This window comes from Parasteatoda tepidariorum, chromosome 3 (genome assembly GCF_043381705.1).
Source record: "Parasteatoda tepidariorum isolate YZ-2023 chromosome 3, CAS_Ptep_4.0, whole genome shotgun sequence".
Classification (NCBI taxonomy): Eukaryota; Metazoa; Arthropoda; class Arachnida; order Araneae; family Theridiidae; genus Parasteatoda; species Parasteatoda tepidariorum.
Window position 1 is genome coordinate 36,473,314 of NC_092206.1, and position 18,337 is coordinate 36,491,650.

General features: G+C 31.0%; 1 protein-coding gene across 1 annotated transcript in view; it reads left to right on the top strand.

Annotated features, from left to right (window-relative positions):
* The window catches only part of LOC107438201 (serine-rich adhesin for platelets-like), a gene marked incomplete in the record, with an annotated part of 4,034 nt that extends 1,026 nt beyond the window's left edge, over nt 1–3,008 (top strand). The window contains 1 exon segment of the mRNA XM_071178494.1: nt 658–3,008. Within this exon segment, the coding sequence (XP_071034595.1) occupies nt 658–2,829 (2,172 nt within the window).
* Between the last annotated feature and the right edge of the window lie 15,329 nt (nt 3,009–18,337).

The following is an 18,337-nucleotide window of genomic DNA, read 5'->3' on the forward strand; positions in this document are numbered from 1 at the left end:
AGGTGACAGCATCTAGTACCAATGTAAGTTTTTCTGTTGTACAGAAATGTGATACTTCCGTTGAAGAAAACGTTTCCAGCATAACAAAATCTGATGAATGTGAAAGTGGCCCTCAAAGTGTTACTTTCCGCCCATATGACATTGCACTTTTTTCAGAAGATATTACATTATGTTCTTAAACTTAAAAAATCAAATCAAAATTTAACTAAACAATGTTGTCTAAATAAAAAGTCAAAATTGTCTAGCTGTCTAAATTAGGGAAATAATAGTGCTTTATTACAAATTCGAATTTCTTTTAGTAGTTTCAGAAAATTACGAACACCCCCCTTGAAAAAATTCTGCGTACGCCACTGGAAGTTTTATCGTCTTCAGTGAATATGAGTTCCAATTCACCTGAGGATGGTAATCATTTCGAAGTACTTCAGTAGTTTCTACTATCCTCGACACTATCTATTATTTATTTTTATTTTTATAATCGACTTAGTTTACACCACCATTTGATCAACATAGTTAGAGTATGCAATTTCGTTAGCCTTTGCCGTAGTACGCTATTAAACGAGCCTTACTTTTAAGCAAATAAAGAACTTTTTTGTACAGATAGTATGGATTTAATTCTATATTTTTTTTTAAATGTTTATCCTTTAAATTTTTTTTCAGCAGAAAGTTTCAATATCCAGTGAAGATCTGATGGATTCTTATAACGTTTTACCGACCAGGGATCATGTGAAAACAACATTTGGTTCGGTTTTATCTTCAATTGAAAGTTTAAGAAGTCTCATAAATGAATGCCCGCTATCTAAAGCACTTTCAACAATTTACAAAACATCTTTACCTTCACGTGAATCTTTATTAAGTAGTGTTTCGGATCAAACGCTAATTTCTCCAACAAGCAATAAAACTTCTAATGAGGACTATAATCAAAAAGAACTTCTTCCAATATCCAGTAAGGATCTCACAGATTCTAAGGATTCTTTTTCGTTAAAAGAGGATCATGGAATCTATACGAGAACAGAGTCAGTTGAATCAGATTTTGCTTCGCTTGAAAGTTTAAGAAGTTTGGAAAATGGTTGTCCGCTATCTCTAGCACTGTCAACAAATTATAATGCAACACCATCTCGCGAATCTTTATTAAGTAGTGCTCCGGATGAAACATTATTTTTTTCTGCAAGCAATAGAACTTCTTGTGAGGACAATAATCAAAAGGGGCTTTTACAAATTTCCAGTGAAGATCCGATAGATTCTGATAATACTTCCTCGACTAATGAGGATCATGGAAATTATGAAAGAAGAAGTATATTTGAATTAGATTTCGCTTCGGTTGAAACTTTAAGAAGTCTAATAAATGGTTGTCCGCTATCTAAATCACTGTCAACAAATAATAAAGTAAATTCTTCCCTTGAAACTTTGTTGTGCAGTGTATCGGATCAAATATTACCCTCAAGCTATAAAACTTCTGATCTACGAATTACAACTATAAGCAATAAAACTTTTTATGAGGATAATAATCAAGGACTTTTTCCATTAATCAGTGAAGATCAGATAGATTCTAAAGATGCTTTCTCTGCAAATGAGGACCGCAAATGGGATACCGATACAATTAACTCGGATTTTGCTTCGGTTGAAAGTTTCAGAAGTCTTGCAAATGGTTGCCAGCCATCTAAATCTCTGGTAACAAATAATACTGCAGCTTCTTCTCGCAAATGTTTATCAAGCAATATGTCGGTTCGAAAATTAATTTTCCCAGCTAACAATAAAATTTCTTATGAATTCAATCAAGAGGGAATTTCACCCCACCAAGTTGCATTTTCGTACCAGAATACGCATGAAAATACCCCTGAAATATTGTTTACTTTAAGCCTCCCTAGTTATAATAGCAATCCCCGAGAAAAGTATATTTTTGATACAAAGTTAGAATCTGATGCTATGAATAAAACCATATCGTCGATATCCTATGACGATGGCATTGAAAAATTTTCGAAAACGGAATACGATTCTCAGAACAAAAATCAACCCAATTCGCATAAATTCAAAAACATCAATGTACCACGTTCTTTGCCGAATATTAGTCATTTTTCAGAAGAAGAAAACGCAGTTTTTCGGGGGAAATTAAGATCTTTAAAAACAATCTCGAATGCAACGAATTCACAAGATCTGTTAAGTAACACTTTTCAAAACACGAAATCATTTTTGTCGCAGAGTAATGATCTTTTCTCAAACGATGCATATGCAACTTCACCGGAAGATACGAAATCTAAAAAAGTATTCCAAAATGAAATTAAACCAACAAGTCACTTCAACCATGCTTTGAAAACTACAGAACAGATTTCTTTTCAGGATAATCGATTTCTTTTTTTAAAAGGTAGAGGCACACCATCTCTGGAAAAGCCGAGACCTTTAGACAGAATGTCAATGCCGAGTAACACTGAGCCATCAGGCCTCCCCAATCTTGCTTTACGAACCAAAAACAAAGACAACTCAAATGAAATCAAAGGGGAAAATACTAAAAAAAGCACGGTCAGCTTTAAAAGTACTGTTTCAAAATCTAGTTGGATTTCAAGATTAAACGGAATGGGAGAAGGGGATCAACAGTACGTTTCAAAATCGCAGCCTCACTTAGATGAAGATGAATTGGATCGCTTTGGTAACTTTGTTACCAATCAGCTGCGGAAGTTGCCTCTAAATAGCATCGTTACCTGCGAAAATGTAATCGTTGAACTTTTGATTAACGAGAGAATGAAAGTTATTACTGAGCTGGCAAGCACTAAAGTGCAGCATTTGACAAGTTGCCATGACCCTTGGTCTGAAAATTGTGATGAGAGCCTCAATTAGTAATAAGTTAAATCACCATGAAATATTAATTTTAAAAAAGTAACAATTTTTAAATGCAGAAGTTTTTACTAAATAGTTTTATAATATGAAATTTCTGTTTTTTTCTTCTTTTTTTTTCGTTTATTATGAACTGGTTCAACAATGTAAAATTTTAATTTTAATAAAAATTGTTATAATAATTTATGTTCATTTATTGTACGAAAGTTATAAATGTTTATACAGGGTGTTAGCAATGCTCAATCTTTTTTTTTTTCTTCTGCAATCTACATAAAAAATGCGAAAGTGCATGTTTGAGCTGCAAATAAATCTTTAGGAGAGACAAAAAACCATAAAACTCTGACGGATCATTATATAGAAAGTATGTAAAGGAATCCCTTCCAACAAACAGAACAACAAGCCTTTCCTTATAAGAAAACAGAAATTTCTTACTTTTTCTACAAGAGTTGTAGAAATTTTTTTCTCCCTTTAAATTAACAACGTTTCTCGAAACTATTTTATAATTTTACAGTTAAGATGGAAATATTCGATTTAATTCATTAATAATTTATTAATTTTTTCTAGTTATTTACTGTTGCACCAACACTAAGCTAGACACTGAGTTAATAAGTTATACACAGAAATGTTTCATGGTAAAAAAATAGAAATTTTTTTTTTTCTTCATAGAGTTCGACGCTTTTTAAAACTGTTACTATTTTACAAGTAAGATGAAACGTTCGATTTTATTTAAATTTTGTAAGTCAATCACACAAATTCTGAATTTTTCATGATTAAAAAAAAAATTTTTTTTCTTTCTTATCAAATATCGTCTTGCAATATTAATACCATTAGACTTATTTTAATAGTAGGTGCGATTTTATTTAATTACATTTTTATTTATTTACATTAGCTTCAAGAGAACAAGAACAAATACAATGTGTTAGTATAAATAGTTTCCTCAAAAGCGAACGATTTTTCAGGGGGAATTTTTCACGTTTATGACGTCATACCCTAAGTTTAATCATGAGATCAATATTTTCAAAAAAAGATCTAGTCGTGGAGGAGAGGGGCTGGGATGAGGGACAGGGCTTTGTACTGAGGAAAGGAATGGTGGCACGTGACGACCTTCTGGCACAGTGCCCAGAAACCTGTACATTACTTTCCTAACCTACCTCACGCCACTGCGTTTGTGAAGTGAATTGGTCTGTGTCTCAATTTCTCATTAATAGAATGTTTTAATAATTTTTAAATAAGATCTAAAACTATAAAATTAATTTTTTCTGTCTTTTTTTATGTCCGTTAATGTGTTTTTATTTTTAAAATTTTTTGTCATATTTCTTTATAAATTTTGAACTTAAAACTAAGATGTTCCAAATTATTTTTATTTTAATTTAAATTTTTTTTTTCAAGACTTGCATCTGTTACTTGGATTAGTCAGTCTAAGAAAAAAAATTTTTTAACGAAGAAAGCTATTATAAATTAATATGGGCTAGGGTTCTCTTACCATTATAGTTACAGTTTTAAATTCCATTATAATTTTAATGGAATTTAAAACTGTAAGGTTATTTGTATAAAATTTGAATAGTTGTATTGTTAAAAAAAATTCTTATTAATATGGGTTTAAGTTCAATCATTAATATAATAAGATTTAGATTTCTTATTAATATGGACTAGAATTCAATCATTTATATAGTTAAAAGAGTTTCATTTCTTATATAGTTAGATTTTACATCGTTTCTAAATTAACATCGGTTAGAATTCTAAATTAATATGGGTTAGAATTTCAAATTGATATGGGTTACAAGTTTATAATCAATTTTAATATAGAAAAACTCGAAATTAATTATGACAGAACTCTATTATTTATAAAGTTAATGTTCTTAATTTACATTGGTTGAAATTTTAAATCATGGGTTAGAGTTCCATAACTAAAACAGATTCTCAAAATAATATCGGTTACATGTCTATTTTAAAAATTTGGTTTGAATTTAATGTATATAGTTTGAGTTCCAAATTAATTATGATAGAGTTCCACAGTGGCGTATCTAGGGTATGGCAGGTATGGCGAGAGCCATGGGNTGAGTTCCAAATTAATTATGATAGAGTTCCATCATTATTGTGTAGGTAGAGTTCTATTGAATTGTTGCTGTTTACATTTTGAATACCTTCATTATAAACGACGAAAAACTTTTTGCTAATAAAACTTGCTAACAGGATCCTTGTCTTCTATGTTAAAATCAAAAGAACGCAGAAACGATAGTTTATTACCTTAAATCTCTTATTTGAATAGGATATAAAGAGAACAGAAATAACCCTTCGCCAATTAGCCCATCAGCAGAAATAAGTAGATAAGTACATGGTGTATTGATAATATTAACTATACAAATAATGTATTTTAATAACAAATAAATGGCATATTCTATAAAAAGATTTTTACAATTAGGGAGAAAAAAAGAACTATATGATTATTCATACAGAGTGTTTTACAAAACAAATGGTCACAACTTTAGGGGCCGATATGAGGGCATCTACTTGGTGAAAATGAAGAAAACAAAGGATAAAGAATCTTTATAATTGAAAAGTTTACAGCAAATGCAATAATGGGCGACAACCAGCTGCAATACAGCTTACACGTCAATTGGAGGAGTGAATGGAGCTGCAACATACATTTGATTGTGCAATGTGTTGTTTTGAAATCGCTTCTGGAAAACCAAGAACAAGGAGACATTCTTAGAATCTTGTGGAAGGACTAAATGAACGTTTACAAATACAGAATCGAAACTGTGACGTAACAGAACTTCCAATGTTCCATATTTAGCTACATATATGTACGCTTCGACAACTAGCCTTTGATGAATATGACAATCGGTTTTTGTATTCACCTGTTACACTTACTGACTTTTATATCGACGATATTTTATCAAAAGATTCAAATTTAGAAAGGGCAAATATACTTCAGTCACAAACAATAATACTGTTTGAAAGCAGTGGTATAAAATTTCATAAAATAACATTTCAACCGTTTAAATTTGCTTACACGTTGAACTCGTGAAGGTACAGATGATAAATTTTCATCATCGACTAGAATCACACTTAGTGATGGCTTTTAGATGTTCTTCAGAATCCCAAGACGGATTGTTTTTCGTATACTGTGACTGTTTCAAAAAAATACTCTTGCCATAAGCGAGATGTTCTGTCTCACATATCGGAGATATTCGATTGTCTTGATTTGATGGGTCAAATTGTCGCAAGAACTAAAAATGCGGCCTTCCAAAATTAATTGGTTCCAGAAGAACTGCCAAGAGAGTGAGATAGTCGTGCAACCAACCATTCAGAATTTTAAAAGACTGATATTTCTACATATATCTTTACAGAAAATCACAATATAGTTACATGACTTTGTTGTAGCTTCTTGATTGGCTTGATGTTCAACCATTATCCGATCTTATTCTCCTCCGAAACATCTTTACAGCATACCTCGCGTAGCACTGATAAAATTTCTTATTATGCCCAGATGAGTATTGCGCGATTGCCTATTACTGTCTAAACGAATCGGTCATTGCGATTGAGGAAGTGATTTTATGGACAGATTCACTCGACGCATATTTTTGTACAGTGCACAAAAGAATAATAATGGATCATCCTGAATAACTTTTGATTTGATGATCGGATCTTCAGGTTCTAGGACTCAATCTTAATGGCTCAAGGAATGACCTCAAATATGCTAAGTAATTGTGCAGACGATATTTTAAGTTACGAAATCAGACACGTACTTTCTCTGAATTAACGTACCTTTTTTTTCAACTGATTCGGATTTCTGACCCCCAAAATATAGGGCGTAGTCGAAGTTTGGACCCGTTAATGTTTCTTTTTCCGTATTTTGCCATTTCTCAAAAACCTAAGCGAATTGAAAATTTTTTACTCACAATTATAAAATAACTTAAGTAACTTTCTTTAATAATAGTCCGAAAACTTTTGATTTGTATGATATACGTTATTTTAAAGTATGTTATGTTACATGGCAATATACAAAATGTGTTCAAACCCGGCTAAATAGTTCCAGAGATATCGAATTTCAAATGTTCGACTTTTTAAAAATGTCTAGACTTTCAGGAACTATTCAACCGTTTTCGCCCAAATTTTGTATTATAGTATATAACAGGGGTGGCCAAACTTCATTCAAATGTCAACATTCCTTCTAGCTTACTTTTCTTAGAAAAAAAAAAAGGAATAAATTATTGGTAGATCGTGTTAATCGGTCTGGAGTCGGTCGATTACGGACAATTACGCCATTGTTTATGTTCGTTCACGCAGTTTTCGATGAGTCATATCATTTTTAACTTGGACGGAAATAAAATTTGTTACAATGTTGCTCTTAGTCTTTCATATCTGTTGTGAGTAATTTAAAAGGCACTTTGAAGCTCGCGAGCCGCATGCGGCTCTTTAAAGGATTATTTATGGCTCTCGATAAATGTTGCCGAGTTCCCTTTTCATTTTTTTGCTATTATATTTTAAAAAATTATTATCGTTCCGTATGTGTTTCAAACTGCCTTTTAAATTACTAGCAACAGATATGAAAAACTAAGAGCAACATTTCTATCTAAGAGTAACAAATTTTATTTGCGTCCAAGTTAAGAATGATATGACTCATCAAAAACTGCGTGAACGAACATAAACAATGGCGTAATTGTCCGTAATCGACCAACTCCAGACCGATTAACACGATCGACCAATAATTTATTCCTTTTTTTTTCTAAGAGAAAGTTTTTTTTTTCTAAGAAAAAGTAAGCTAGAAGGAATATTGACGGAATTCCAATTTCAAGATAGATTTCAAGACTTGAAATATTTTAAATCGTCTCTTGATTTTTTTCGGAATCCATTTGAAATGAACATATTTCAAGGTGAGTGTTTTTCATTTCCAATATAATTATGACCCAAAAAGCATCTGGAGAATTAGAATTAATAGAGATGCAGGAAGATCAAGCTCTACAATTAAAATATAAGTCGACGTCGATTACTGAATTTTGGAAATGTGTACCAGAATAGCTGTATCCTGAAATAAAAGAGGCTGCATGTCGAATTATTTCAAGATTCGGAACAACGTACTTAAGTGAATAATTTTATTCCACTTTAAAATTCGTGAAATCCAAACACCGATCAGTATTAACTAACTAGCATCTTAAAGAATTACTGAGAAGCGTTGTCCCCAATTATTCACCAAACTTTAAAGAATTATCAAGAGAAGTGAAATAAAAGTGTTTAATTTTTAATACTTAAATTCAATACACATATTTTGTACTTTTACTTATATGTTTTCAATAAATATGATTTCTGTGAAGAAAAAAATTTAATACCTTTTTGCATACCTTTTAAATACGTATTTAAATACGCATTTAATTGCGGCTCGCGACAAATTTCAAATTTTGAAAAATGGCTCGACTATCAAGGAGCTTAGCCACCCCTGGTATATAAACTTGCATACTTTAAAATGGTGCAAAAAATTGTATTCCTTATATTTCCAAAATTTTTCGACCGTTATTTAGTAAAGTATTAAAAATAAAAAATATTTACTAAGATTTATTATTTTTTTGCATGGAATTATCTTTGGAAAAACGAATTTTTTAATTGTGTGCAAAAATATTTGTGTTCGCTTAAAAAATTATCGAGATATGGCGAAATACTCAAAAAGTAAAATTGATATTAAGGGGTCTAAACCTTGAACTGCTCCCCTGATCAAACAATGGGAACCATATTTCCCAGAATGCCTACCTGTGTTAACATTTCGTCTGTTCAGGCATTTACAGGGCAGATTTGTTGACCACTCTTTCAGGGGCACCATATTAGGTGCGCCAACGGTGTCCCACAGTAAGGACAGTTATTGAAAGATCGTCTATGCCTTGTCCGGGATTCGAACCTAGAACCTTTCTGATGCAAGGTCAGTCGGCATCTTTAATTATAATAGAGTTACAAAAAATAACTAAAAATGCATTATGATAATAAATTTTATACGAAATTATAATGGGGAAGGTAAAATAAATTTTAAAGAAGAAGGAAAATGTGTTACTCCTGTTTAAAGATCTTTACTAATCTACATTAAAATACATTGTAATTCATAATCCGAAAAAAGAAAACTAAGATCTGCCATATTGGTGTCAGTTTAATGCTTTGGCAAAAACATCTTAGAATACGTCTTCAGATATTCAACCCTTTCTATTTCGAAACCAATCTTAAAACAGATCCCATGAAATGTCAACAGACACACATATCAGTTGGTAAGTTAGCATCTGCAACACTTCTTTTTTCGAAAGGAAACTGGGCAATCTCCAATCCTATTCTAGGCTGTGTAAAGGGCGAATCGCTTTCCAAAATAAACCCAGTCAGAAATGCTGCTGACTTATTTTTATACTTAGGTGCTCGCAAAAATGCCGCATGCAAAATATTTCAGGCCGTAAATTTTATTATTTTGAGATTTTAGAAAATCTACCAGCGTAAGCCTGCTGCAAGGCAATCTATGCATAATAATGCGCAATGAATATGCAAATGTATTTTCCAATCAGAAACAAACGCAATTTTATTATTAAAATAAGAATTGGATATAATAGTTTTTCGATTCGTTTCTGACAGTGCTCATCTGTAAAACGAAGACTAAGTTAATTCTTTTTTTTTTTTTTTTTCGTGTCAATCTTTTTTCTTTAGACTTAATTAACTGTATGAACAGTGGCGTGAAGAGGTTGAGGGTGAAGGGGACAATGAAACTTTAAATTTATGCATTTAATTTTTCTAATGAAATATAAAAAAAAAATTATAGATGAATATTTGAATCAAACAAAATATTTTTAAAAGATAAAAACATTATTTTCAAAAAAAATTAGTAATGAAATTTTATNAAAAAAAAAAAAAAAATTAGTAATGAAATTTTATATATATAAAAAAAAAATTCAATATTTTTTAGAATGAATATATTTTTTTCTTTTTTTACCTAGAATAATTTCTGCTTACATTTAAATTAAAATTGATTTTAAATATGGATCCAGATTTTTTTTTTAACAAATCATTTTCGATTTTTTTTTTTTTTTTTNTTTTTTTTTTTTTTTGAATTTTTTATTTCATTTTGTTAGCAGCCAACCCAATTCTGAGTTTACAAGTATAATATTCAACTCTATAATCTTGTCATTTTGAACCTAACCCAGAAGACAAGGGAACTCCTGGATCAAGCATTGGGAGATACTAGCTTTCGTGGAGGGGGACAAACCCACATTTGCATTACATAGAGATGAAAACCACGAAAAACTCCAACTATTAGCTCTACAGCAAATGGACTCTGAACCCATATTTTTTATTAAATTGACGACTTTCCCCCTCCAGTAATTAGCCTCCTTATTTCAGGTTCATCTAATTGAGGATTTAAACCACGAGCATCTACTCACCTCAGCATGCCACTGTACTAAAGAAGAAAAGAATTAGCAGCTTTTGATCTAAAGATCAATTTTTGATCTTAATAATTAAACTGCATGGTTTAAAAGCTCCAACTAAGATAAACTAACAAGTGCACGAAATTATGAGTTTTACAGAATCAGATATAGCAACTGAATGTATTTTCTGAATAACCATACCTATTTTTATTTATTTTTATTTTTTTTCTTTCTTTTTTTTGAATGAGTTTAGATTTTAGATCCTCAAAATGAGAAAGGAATAGCTGAAAGAAATCAAGAATTTAAACTACATCGCAGAAATGAAAGTTTTTAAGTACGATTTTGCTTAATTGGTTATTTATTACGCTAAAATTTAAATTCTCAGTCACTATTCAGTCGTTTCCTTTCTAACTTATCGATTCTGTCATGCAAAATTACATAATTCAGCACTGTTTAAAAAATCAATTTCATAATTGCATGCAACAATCTTAGCTATTTCCAAAAAAGTAGGGAAAATGAAAACTAATAATTTATCAGTTAACTAAGCAAATAATAGTAAAAAAATTAATTTCAATGGTTCAAACTATTCACATCTTCTGTCAAATTTATAAATATCGAATGCAACATACTTTAGAGTATAAACATTTGTTATTATAATTTTTTTTTCCATTGTAAATTTTTTCCAACTTATATTTGTTGTACATTTTTTTAAAAAAAAAATCGCATTTTAAGTGTATATTTTTCTGTTACTACTTATGTGAAATTTTTTATACATTTTATTTTTTTTTGAAGTTATTATTAGATAACATTTATTATTGAGATTTTGAATGTAATTAAATTAATATTATAGTTCACTAATAGAAATAGACTTTTTTTTCTTTAATAATTTCAACAGTAATTTTTATTTTTTTACTTCTTTTCCTCTTTGTTAAATGCAATTCAGTTTTTTTTGTTTTTTTTAGAATTTATTTAATGAATGTCGCAAATTTTAAAAATTAATTTGAGTATGTAGAGTGATAATTTTAAAATAAATGCATAAATATTAGCAATATTTACAAGCGGTAAAAAAGTTAAGTAATGAATGAAAATAGTTTTCTTCACTTTAGAAGTTCGATCATTTAAAAAAAGAACAATTTTTTCTTTGGTGACAGTTTTTCTTGTACCTAGTCATTAAATGTGCAGACCTCTCGTTGAATTAACGAATGAAACTAGATACATTATGCAGGCATATGTTTCGTTCACATAGAACACGTTTTAATGAGTATCTGACATTCAGTTTGAAATTTGTTTAGTATATTCTATAAGAGAATAAATAAATAATTACTTATTCTTAAGACCCTATAAATGTTAGAGAAGTATTTTTAAAATAATGCGACAAGGATTTAGAAATTATTTTAAAACTAAGCGGCTACGTTGTGGATGACCTAGGAAATAACTAAAACAGGAAGAAGAAAAAAAATTTGCTTAAAAAAATGCACTTTTTATTTTGTTACCTGTTTCAAAAAATACAATATTTCAATTATTACAGTTCAGAATTTAACTTAGATTAATATCACAGCGATTAAAGTTTATTGATGCGTAGTTAGTCCAGAAGCTTAACATAGCATTTCTAACTTCGCTTTTTCAGTCGACTGAAAAAGGCCTGGCAAAGAGCACTTACCTTACTTTCTTAGTAAGTTCTGGAGATTTCTCTGAGACAATTTCTAAGTTCCAGAATCTAGTTAAGTCCAGGTTAGAACTTTAAGGTACATTTTGTTTGCAGCATATTCGAGTTTTATTGATAGATCATCATTTTCCGAATGTTTTTTAATACACCGTCGCCATCAATATATACGTTGGCCGTAAGTTCCAAGTCAAAAACACGTGCGGTTTACATAAAGTTTAATGCTAGTTGATAAAATTCGGACAAACGTCAATGATAAATTTCTAAAAGGATTCCTAGAATTGAAAAAGAGTTAAACACGTGAATATTTCATCTTATAGGGACATTTAGGTACTAAATAATTGATAACTCTGACAATTTTCATCTAAATATGAAAATTTTTTTAAAAGATTTTACGGTATGTATGTAACCATAAGCACGTGGGATATTTTTTGGTCGTATTTATAGCTTTTGTTTAAATCAAAACTAAACTTCTAAGAGCAGTTTTTTATTTTATTTACGCCATAGGTCGCAATTTTCTTACATTTAAAGAAAAAGTTCTACCTTCAATGGGAAAAAATCAACGTCATTTCAGCTTTTAAATTTTGACGCAAATCGGATAAAAATTGATTAGTAAGTTATCCCGTTTGCTTCTTTTACTGAGTATCTCAAAAAGTATTTCTTACACTTTTGGACATGCTTGTTGTTGTTGTAGTTCATTTACTGTAGCTGCACAATGGGCTATTAGCGACGGTCTGGGAAACATCCCTCAGGATGATCCGAAGACATGCCATCACAATTTTGATCCTCTGCAGAGGGAATGGCACCTCCACTTCGGTAGCCCAACGACCTTTACGGTAGAACAGTTTGACGAGAACCAATACCGCACACCCTCGGTCTCTACGCAGACTGATCCAAGTGGTCACCCACCCGCACACTGACTGCAGCCAGTGATCTGCTTGAAATCGTGTCTTAACGATCAGTCCACTGCGGGACCTTTTGGACATACAGAGGCAGGTTTGTTTCACATTATTTTTTTTGTATTAAATAACATAATTTTAGTTCAACACTTTTATTAAAATAATTTAAAAATGAATGTGCTTGTATTTATAACGCAAATCTTAAATTCTTCTAGAGAGATGCTTTTTAATGCATCTAATAAAAAGAAAAATTTCCACTAAAAAAAAAAAAATAAAGTTCCAAACTGAAGCAATCACCCTCCACCTTACGTCACAATCTAATATGGGCTCCCAACATTTTTCAACACGTGCATGATGCGTAAATATATCTAATCGGGCAATTTTTGATTTTCCCGGAACGAAACAAAAAAAATATCCATTTAAAAAAAGGCATAACGCAAGCCTCTGCAATGTTGATACTGAACAGCTGGCCTTCCTGTAGTTGTCAGATGCATGAAGGAATCGTATTCATATTGAGTTCGAAAAACACAGACACACCGTTATGGTTCCAGGAATGGAAGCTGTCAGCTAAGTTGAAAGACGTTACTATCTCGACGGCAATTGAATTTTGGAGTTATTCCAATATCTTACCTATTGTGAAACGTCCAAATTGTAATTTCACTCGATACGATTAATTAACTGCAACTTGATATGCAATTATAATTTTTTTTCTCTCTCTCTTTTTTGAACAAAGTAATCTCTTTTAACTAAGTAACTCTCTCTTTAACAGAGTAATTGATGATTTTTTAAATACTGCTTGCAAATTAAATTTAAATTGTGTCAAATTTAATTAGATTAAGTACAAGGAAGGTTTATAACCAAAATATCACTCACAAATCAAGCTCAATTTTTTAATACTTTTTTTAATACGCAGTTAATATTTTTGGTGATGATTTGATATCTATATGTGTGTGTGTGCTGTGTGGTGTGTTAAACATTTTGTCCGTTTCGTATTTCATATTGATGCAGAGGAATGAATTACTGAAAATGTTAGTTAAGGTAAAACAATTTGTAAACAATTTCGTGTGGTAAACATTGCAGTTGGAAAAATCTTAAGTTACTTATAAAAAAAATCATTTCTAATTGAACAAATTAAGGTGACCAGTGTCTTCAAAATCTAAAAAACTGCTAACAAACTTTCTTTCAAACTAACAAACATTCGAAAACTCTCCTATTTATCAACTCACAAAAAAAAAAAAAAAAAAAAAAAAAAAAAAAAAAAAAAAAAAAAAAAAAAAAAAAAAAAATTCTCTAGAATGTGCGAGGGATCTCTGCACTAACATAATAATTTTTAAATTAAGAATATGGAAAGAAAAAGCAGTTGTGGTTGTCGTAGGCGATAGTTCTTGTTTTCCAGTGGCGCCATCTATGGCCATAATATAATTCGACTTCTGTTATAGGGCTTCCGTTTATAGAGCGGACCCATTCATGCATCCATTCCTTCATCCACATATCGTAATTTTGACCTGAACCAGAGAAAGCTTAATCACCAATTCAGTACCACCCAGGGGTATAATTTGTTGTGGGAACATGGAGGACTTTGCGACTCGACAGATTTAACTTGCGCCAGTCTTCCGATGGCTGGATTCAAACTCCTGTTTTCATGAACATGAGTCCAGGGCCCTGCCAGCCAGGCTATCCCTGCCAGATAAAGCAGATATTTTTTGTTATATTCGTTTACAAATTTTACTACCAGTTTGTTGTTTTTAAAAAGCACTTGTAAAATGCAGAATTTTGCATGAAACTTTGAATTTATTCTTTAAAGTAAGTGTTATAAATTAATCTGATACGTTGATACGTCCAATTAGGTACAAAAGTTTTAAATTAAAGCCACCTTTTATAGCCAATTGCGAAACTGATGCACAAAGCGGTGATATAATTTAGCAATCGATTCGATTCGGGCTATTCAACTTAAATTCATGAAATTATAAATTTTTTTATATAATTAAATACTTTTTCGAATATCTAATCATACATATATATATATTTTTAAAAAATTATTAATTTACGAAAATTCGTTTTAAATTTACGAAAAGGAATTTTTAATATTTCTTTAATCATTCATTACGTTTTTATAAATTTGATTTCGTGTCTGTAAGAAAAGATTCTCGCAATTAAGATTTCGAGCACTTTCAGATTAGTTAACCCTTTGACACAGCATTTTTATTAAACATATTTATTTCGATATTTTGTATTAAATCATGTCAAAATAATTGAAAAATATTATATTTAGCTTTTTAATGATTTGTAGTTATAATACACCGGTGTCTGTTTCTACGTTAAAGGTAAAATCTTCCAAACACAGCTCACTTCCAAAAATAAATTTCTCAAATTTGAACTTAGTTAGACAAAGAGAAACAGTTATTCATTATTGAAATTTCTTTAATTTATAAAATCAATTATTGATAAATTTTTGAATATTAATAAAAAAAAAAATTTTCAGTTTAATAAGGTTGAAGCAATTTTTCCACGCGTTAATATTTAATGTAACGTTACTATGGTCCAATGCAACGCGTGATGAGCGGAACCTCTTAACTGTTTCGTTTTCTTTGTAAATATTTGCTAACTTTTGTTTATAATCGAAGCCAGGAAAGGGATTCAACCGGCTACGGTCTAATGCAACGGGTGATGAGAGGAACCTCTTAACTGTTTCGTTTTCGTTGTAAATATTTGCTAACTTTTGTTTATAATCGAAGGCAGGAAAGGGATTCAACCGACTACTGTCCAATGCAAAGCGTGATGAGCTTAACTGTTTCGTCTTCTATGTAAATATTTGCTAACTTTTGTTTATAATCGAAGCCAGGAAAAGGATTCAACCGGCTACGGTCCAATGCAACGCGTGATGAGCGGAACCTCTTAACTGTTTCGTTTTCGTTGTAAATATTTGCTAACTTTTGTTTATAATCGAAGACAGGAAAGGGATTCAACCGTCTACGGTCCAATGCAAAGCGTGATGAGCTTAACTGTTTCGTCTTCTATGTAAATATTTGCTAACTTTTGTTTATAATCGAAGCCAGGAAAAGGATTCAACCGGCTACGGTCCAATGCAACGCGTGATGAGCGGAACCTCTTAACTGTTTCGTTTTCGTTGTAAATATTTGCTAACTTTTGTTTATAATCGAAGACAGGAAAGGGATTCAACCGTCTACGGTCCAATGCAAAGCGTGATGAGCTTAACTGTTTCGTCTTCTATGTAAATATTTGCTAACTTTTGTTTATAATCGAAGCCAGGAAAAGGATTCAACCGGCTACGGTCCAATGCAACGCGTGATGAGCGGAACCTCTTAACTGTTTCGTTTTCGTTGTAAATATTTGCTAACTTTTGTTTATAATCGAAGACAGGAAAGGGATTCAACCGTCTACGGTCCAATGCAAAGCGTGATGAGCTTAACTGTTTCGTCTTCTATGTAAATATTTGCTAACTTTTGTTTATAATCGAAGCCAGGAAAAGGATTCAACCGGCTACGGTCCAATGCAACGCGTGATGAGCGGAACCTCTTAACTGTTTCGTTTTCGTTGTAAATATTTGCTAACTTTTGTTTATAATCGAAGACAGGAAAGGGATTCAACCGTCTACGGTCCAATGCAAAGCGTGATGAGCTTAACTGTTTCGTCTTCTATGTAAATATTTTCTAACTTTTGTTTATAATCGAAGCCAGGAAAAGGATTCAACCGGCTACGGTCCAATGCAACGGGTGATGAGAGGAACCTCTTAACTGTTTCGTTTTCGTTGTAAATATTTGCTAACTTTTGTTTATAATCGAAGCCAGGAAAGGGATTCAACCGGTTATGTTATCCAAAGAGCCCGCTGGTATCTTCGTGTGAGAAGGAGAAACACACTTTAAAACCCGTATTTGTTTGAATTTGGAACAAAGTTGCGGCAAATATTTATTATAAGCTCGACTACCAGTTAACTTCATGGTGTTACAGGATGACTAGTTCTCTATATTTCTCAGATGCTTGTGAAGCTACTTTTATTTTGTTCTTTGAATAAATAATTTACGGTTTTAAGAAACTGAGAAAAAAAAAGGAAAATAACTGCAATGCCTAAGACAGTATTACGGAAGCATAGAATTTTCATAAAAAAGGATAAAGGATAACTAATAAGTATTAAAAAAAATTCGAAACTGCTAAAGGCACCATTATGTTGCTTCAAAACAAATATATTAAAAACGAACATTCTTGGCGTTAATATTACAAATAGAGGAAAAAGCAACTTGACTTTTTCATTGTCTTCGTCTGAAAAAGAAATTTTGTAATTCAGACTATCTGCAGACAGAAATCATCGAACAATAGCAAAAATTTCATCCATACTCACCATATAAAGGTCATCTATTATCCGTTTTAATTACACATTGCAGTAGTATTGTTTTCTAAAGAGTCAGAAAAACTGAAGTTGTCTCTTATAAATTTAATATATGAAAATATAATAGAATACCTTTTTATTTAATAGCCATTTTTTCTTCTTATTTTTGTGTTAAGCATTTTGTTCTGCAGATGTGATGTCTGGAGAACAAAATGCACTCTTTACTCTTGCACTTAGAAACTAGAAAGGTGTATATTGCTGTGTAACTGAAAAAGCAATACAAGTGCTTCACGAAGGATTTGCACTGTTGTTTTTTGAATTGCACGTCACTATAGTAATATGTAATTGATTAGTTCGATTTTTGGAAGAAGAAAAAAAAAAGTTATTTTTTCGGTTACCACAATAGTTGGGCCGATGTATCATAAAAATCTATATTTTTTTAAAATCGCAAATCTCATTTTTTATAGTGATGGAATTTTCTAGTATAAATATCGAATGTACAGTAATTTCAGAGAACGATATAGGTGAATTAAAAATAAGATTCTATACCAAGTGAGTCGACAAATAAAGCTAAATATCAAAATCAAGTATGTTACAAGTATTTGCTGATAATAACAATGATCAAATACCATGGAACATACATCATGGAAAATACCGAAAACGATCGTAAATATGATTTTATCATATTTTTATTGATATATCGTGTACGATCGAATATCGTGTGTGATCGATAATGATAATTATTGAAAACCATGTTACCATGGATAATTCATTTTATTTAGTAACAAAATTATCGATCAATTTAAATTTTTTAAAATGGAAAAATATAGAGAAATATCGATGTTTCCAGACGAAGTATTAAAATGCAAGTGAAATCATCGTTGGTAAATCGTGTCATTCGCCGATTCAAAAGCCAAGGTTCAACACAATATTCAATTAAATCTAATTTAACTCACATAGTTAAGCATAATCACTTCACTTCTTCTCGAATTGCAAATATCCAATTGGGTATAATATGAAAAAAACACAACTACTTCGATTTAGTAGGAACAACATATGACGCAATGCTAAACGAATGGAATTTAGTTGTTGTTTATTTAGTTATTGTTATTAGTAGTTGTTGTTATTTGTTTTAGTTGTTGTTGTTTATTTAGTTGTATTTAGTTTCAATAACTTTTCTTTATAATGCAATAAAATCTGGCGAGCAGCTATT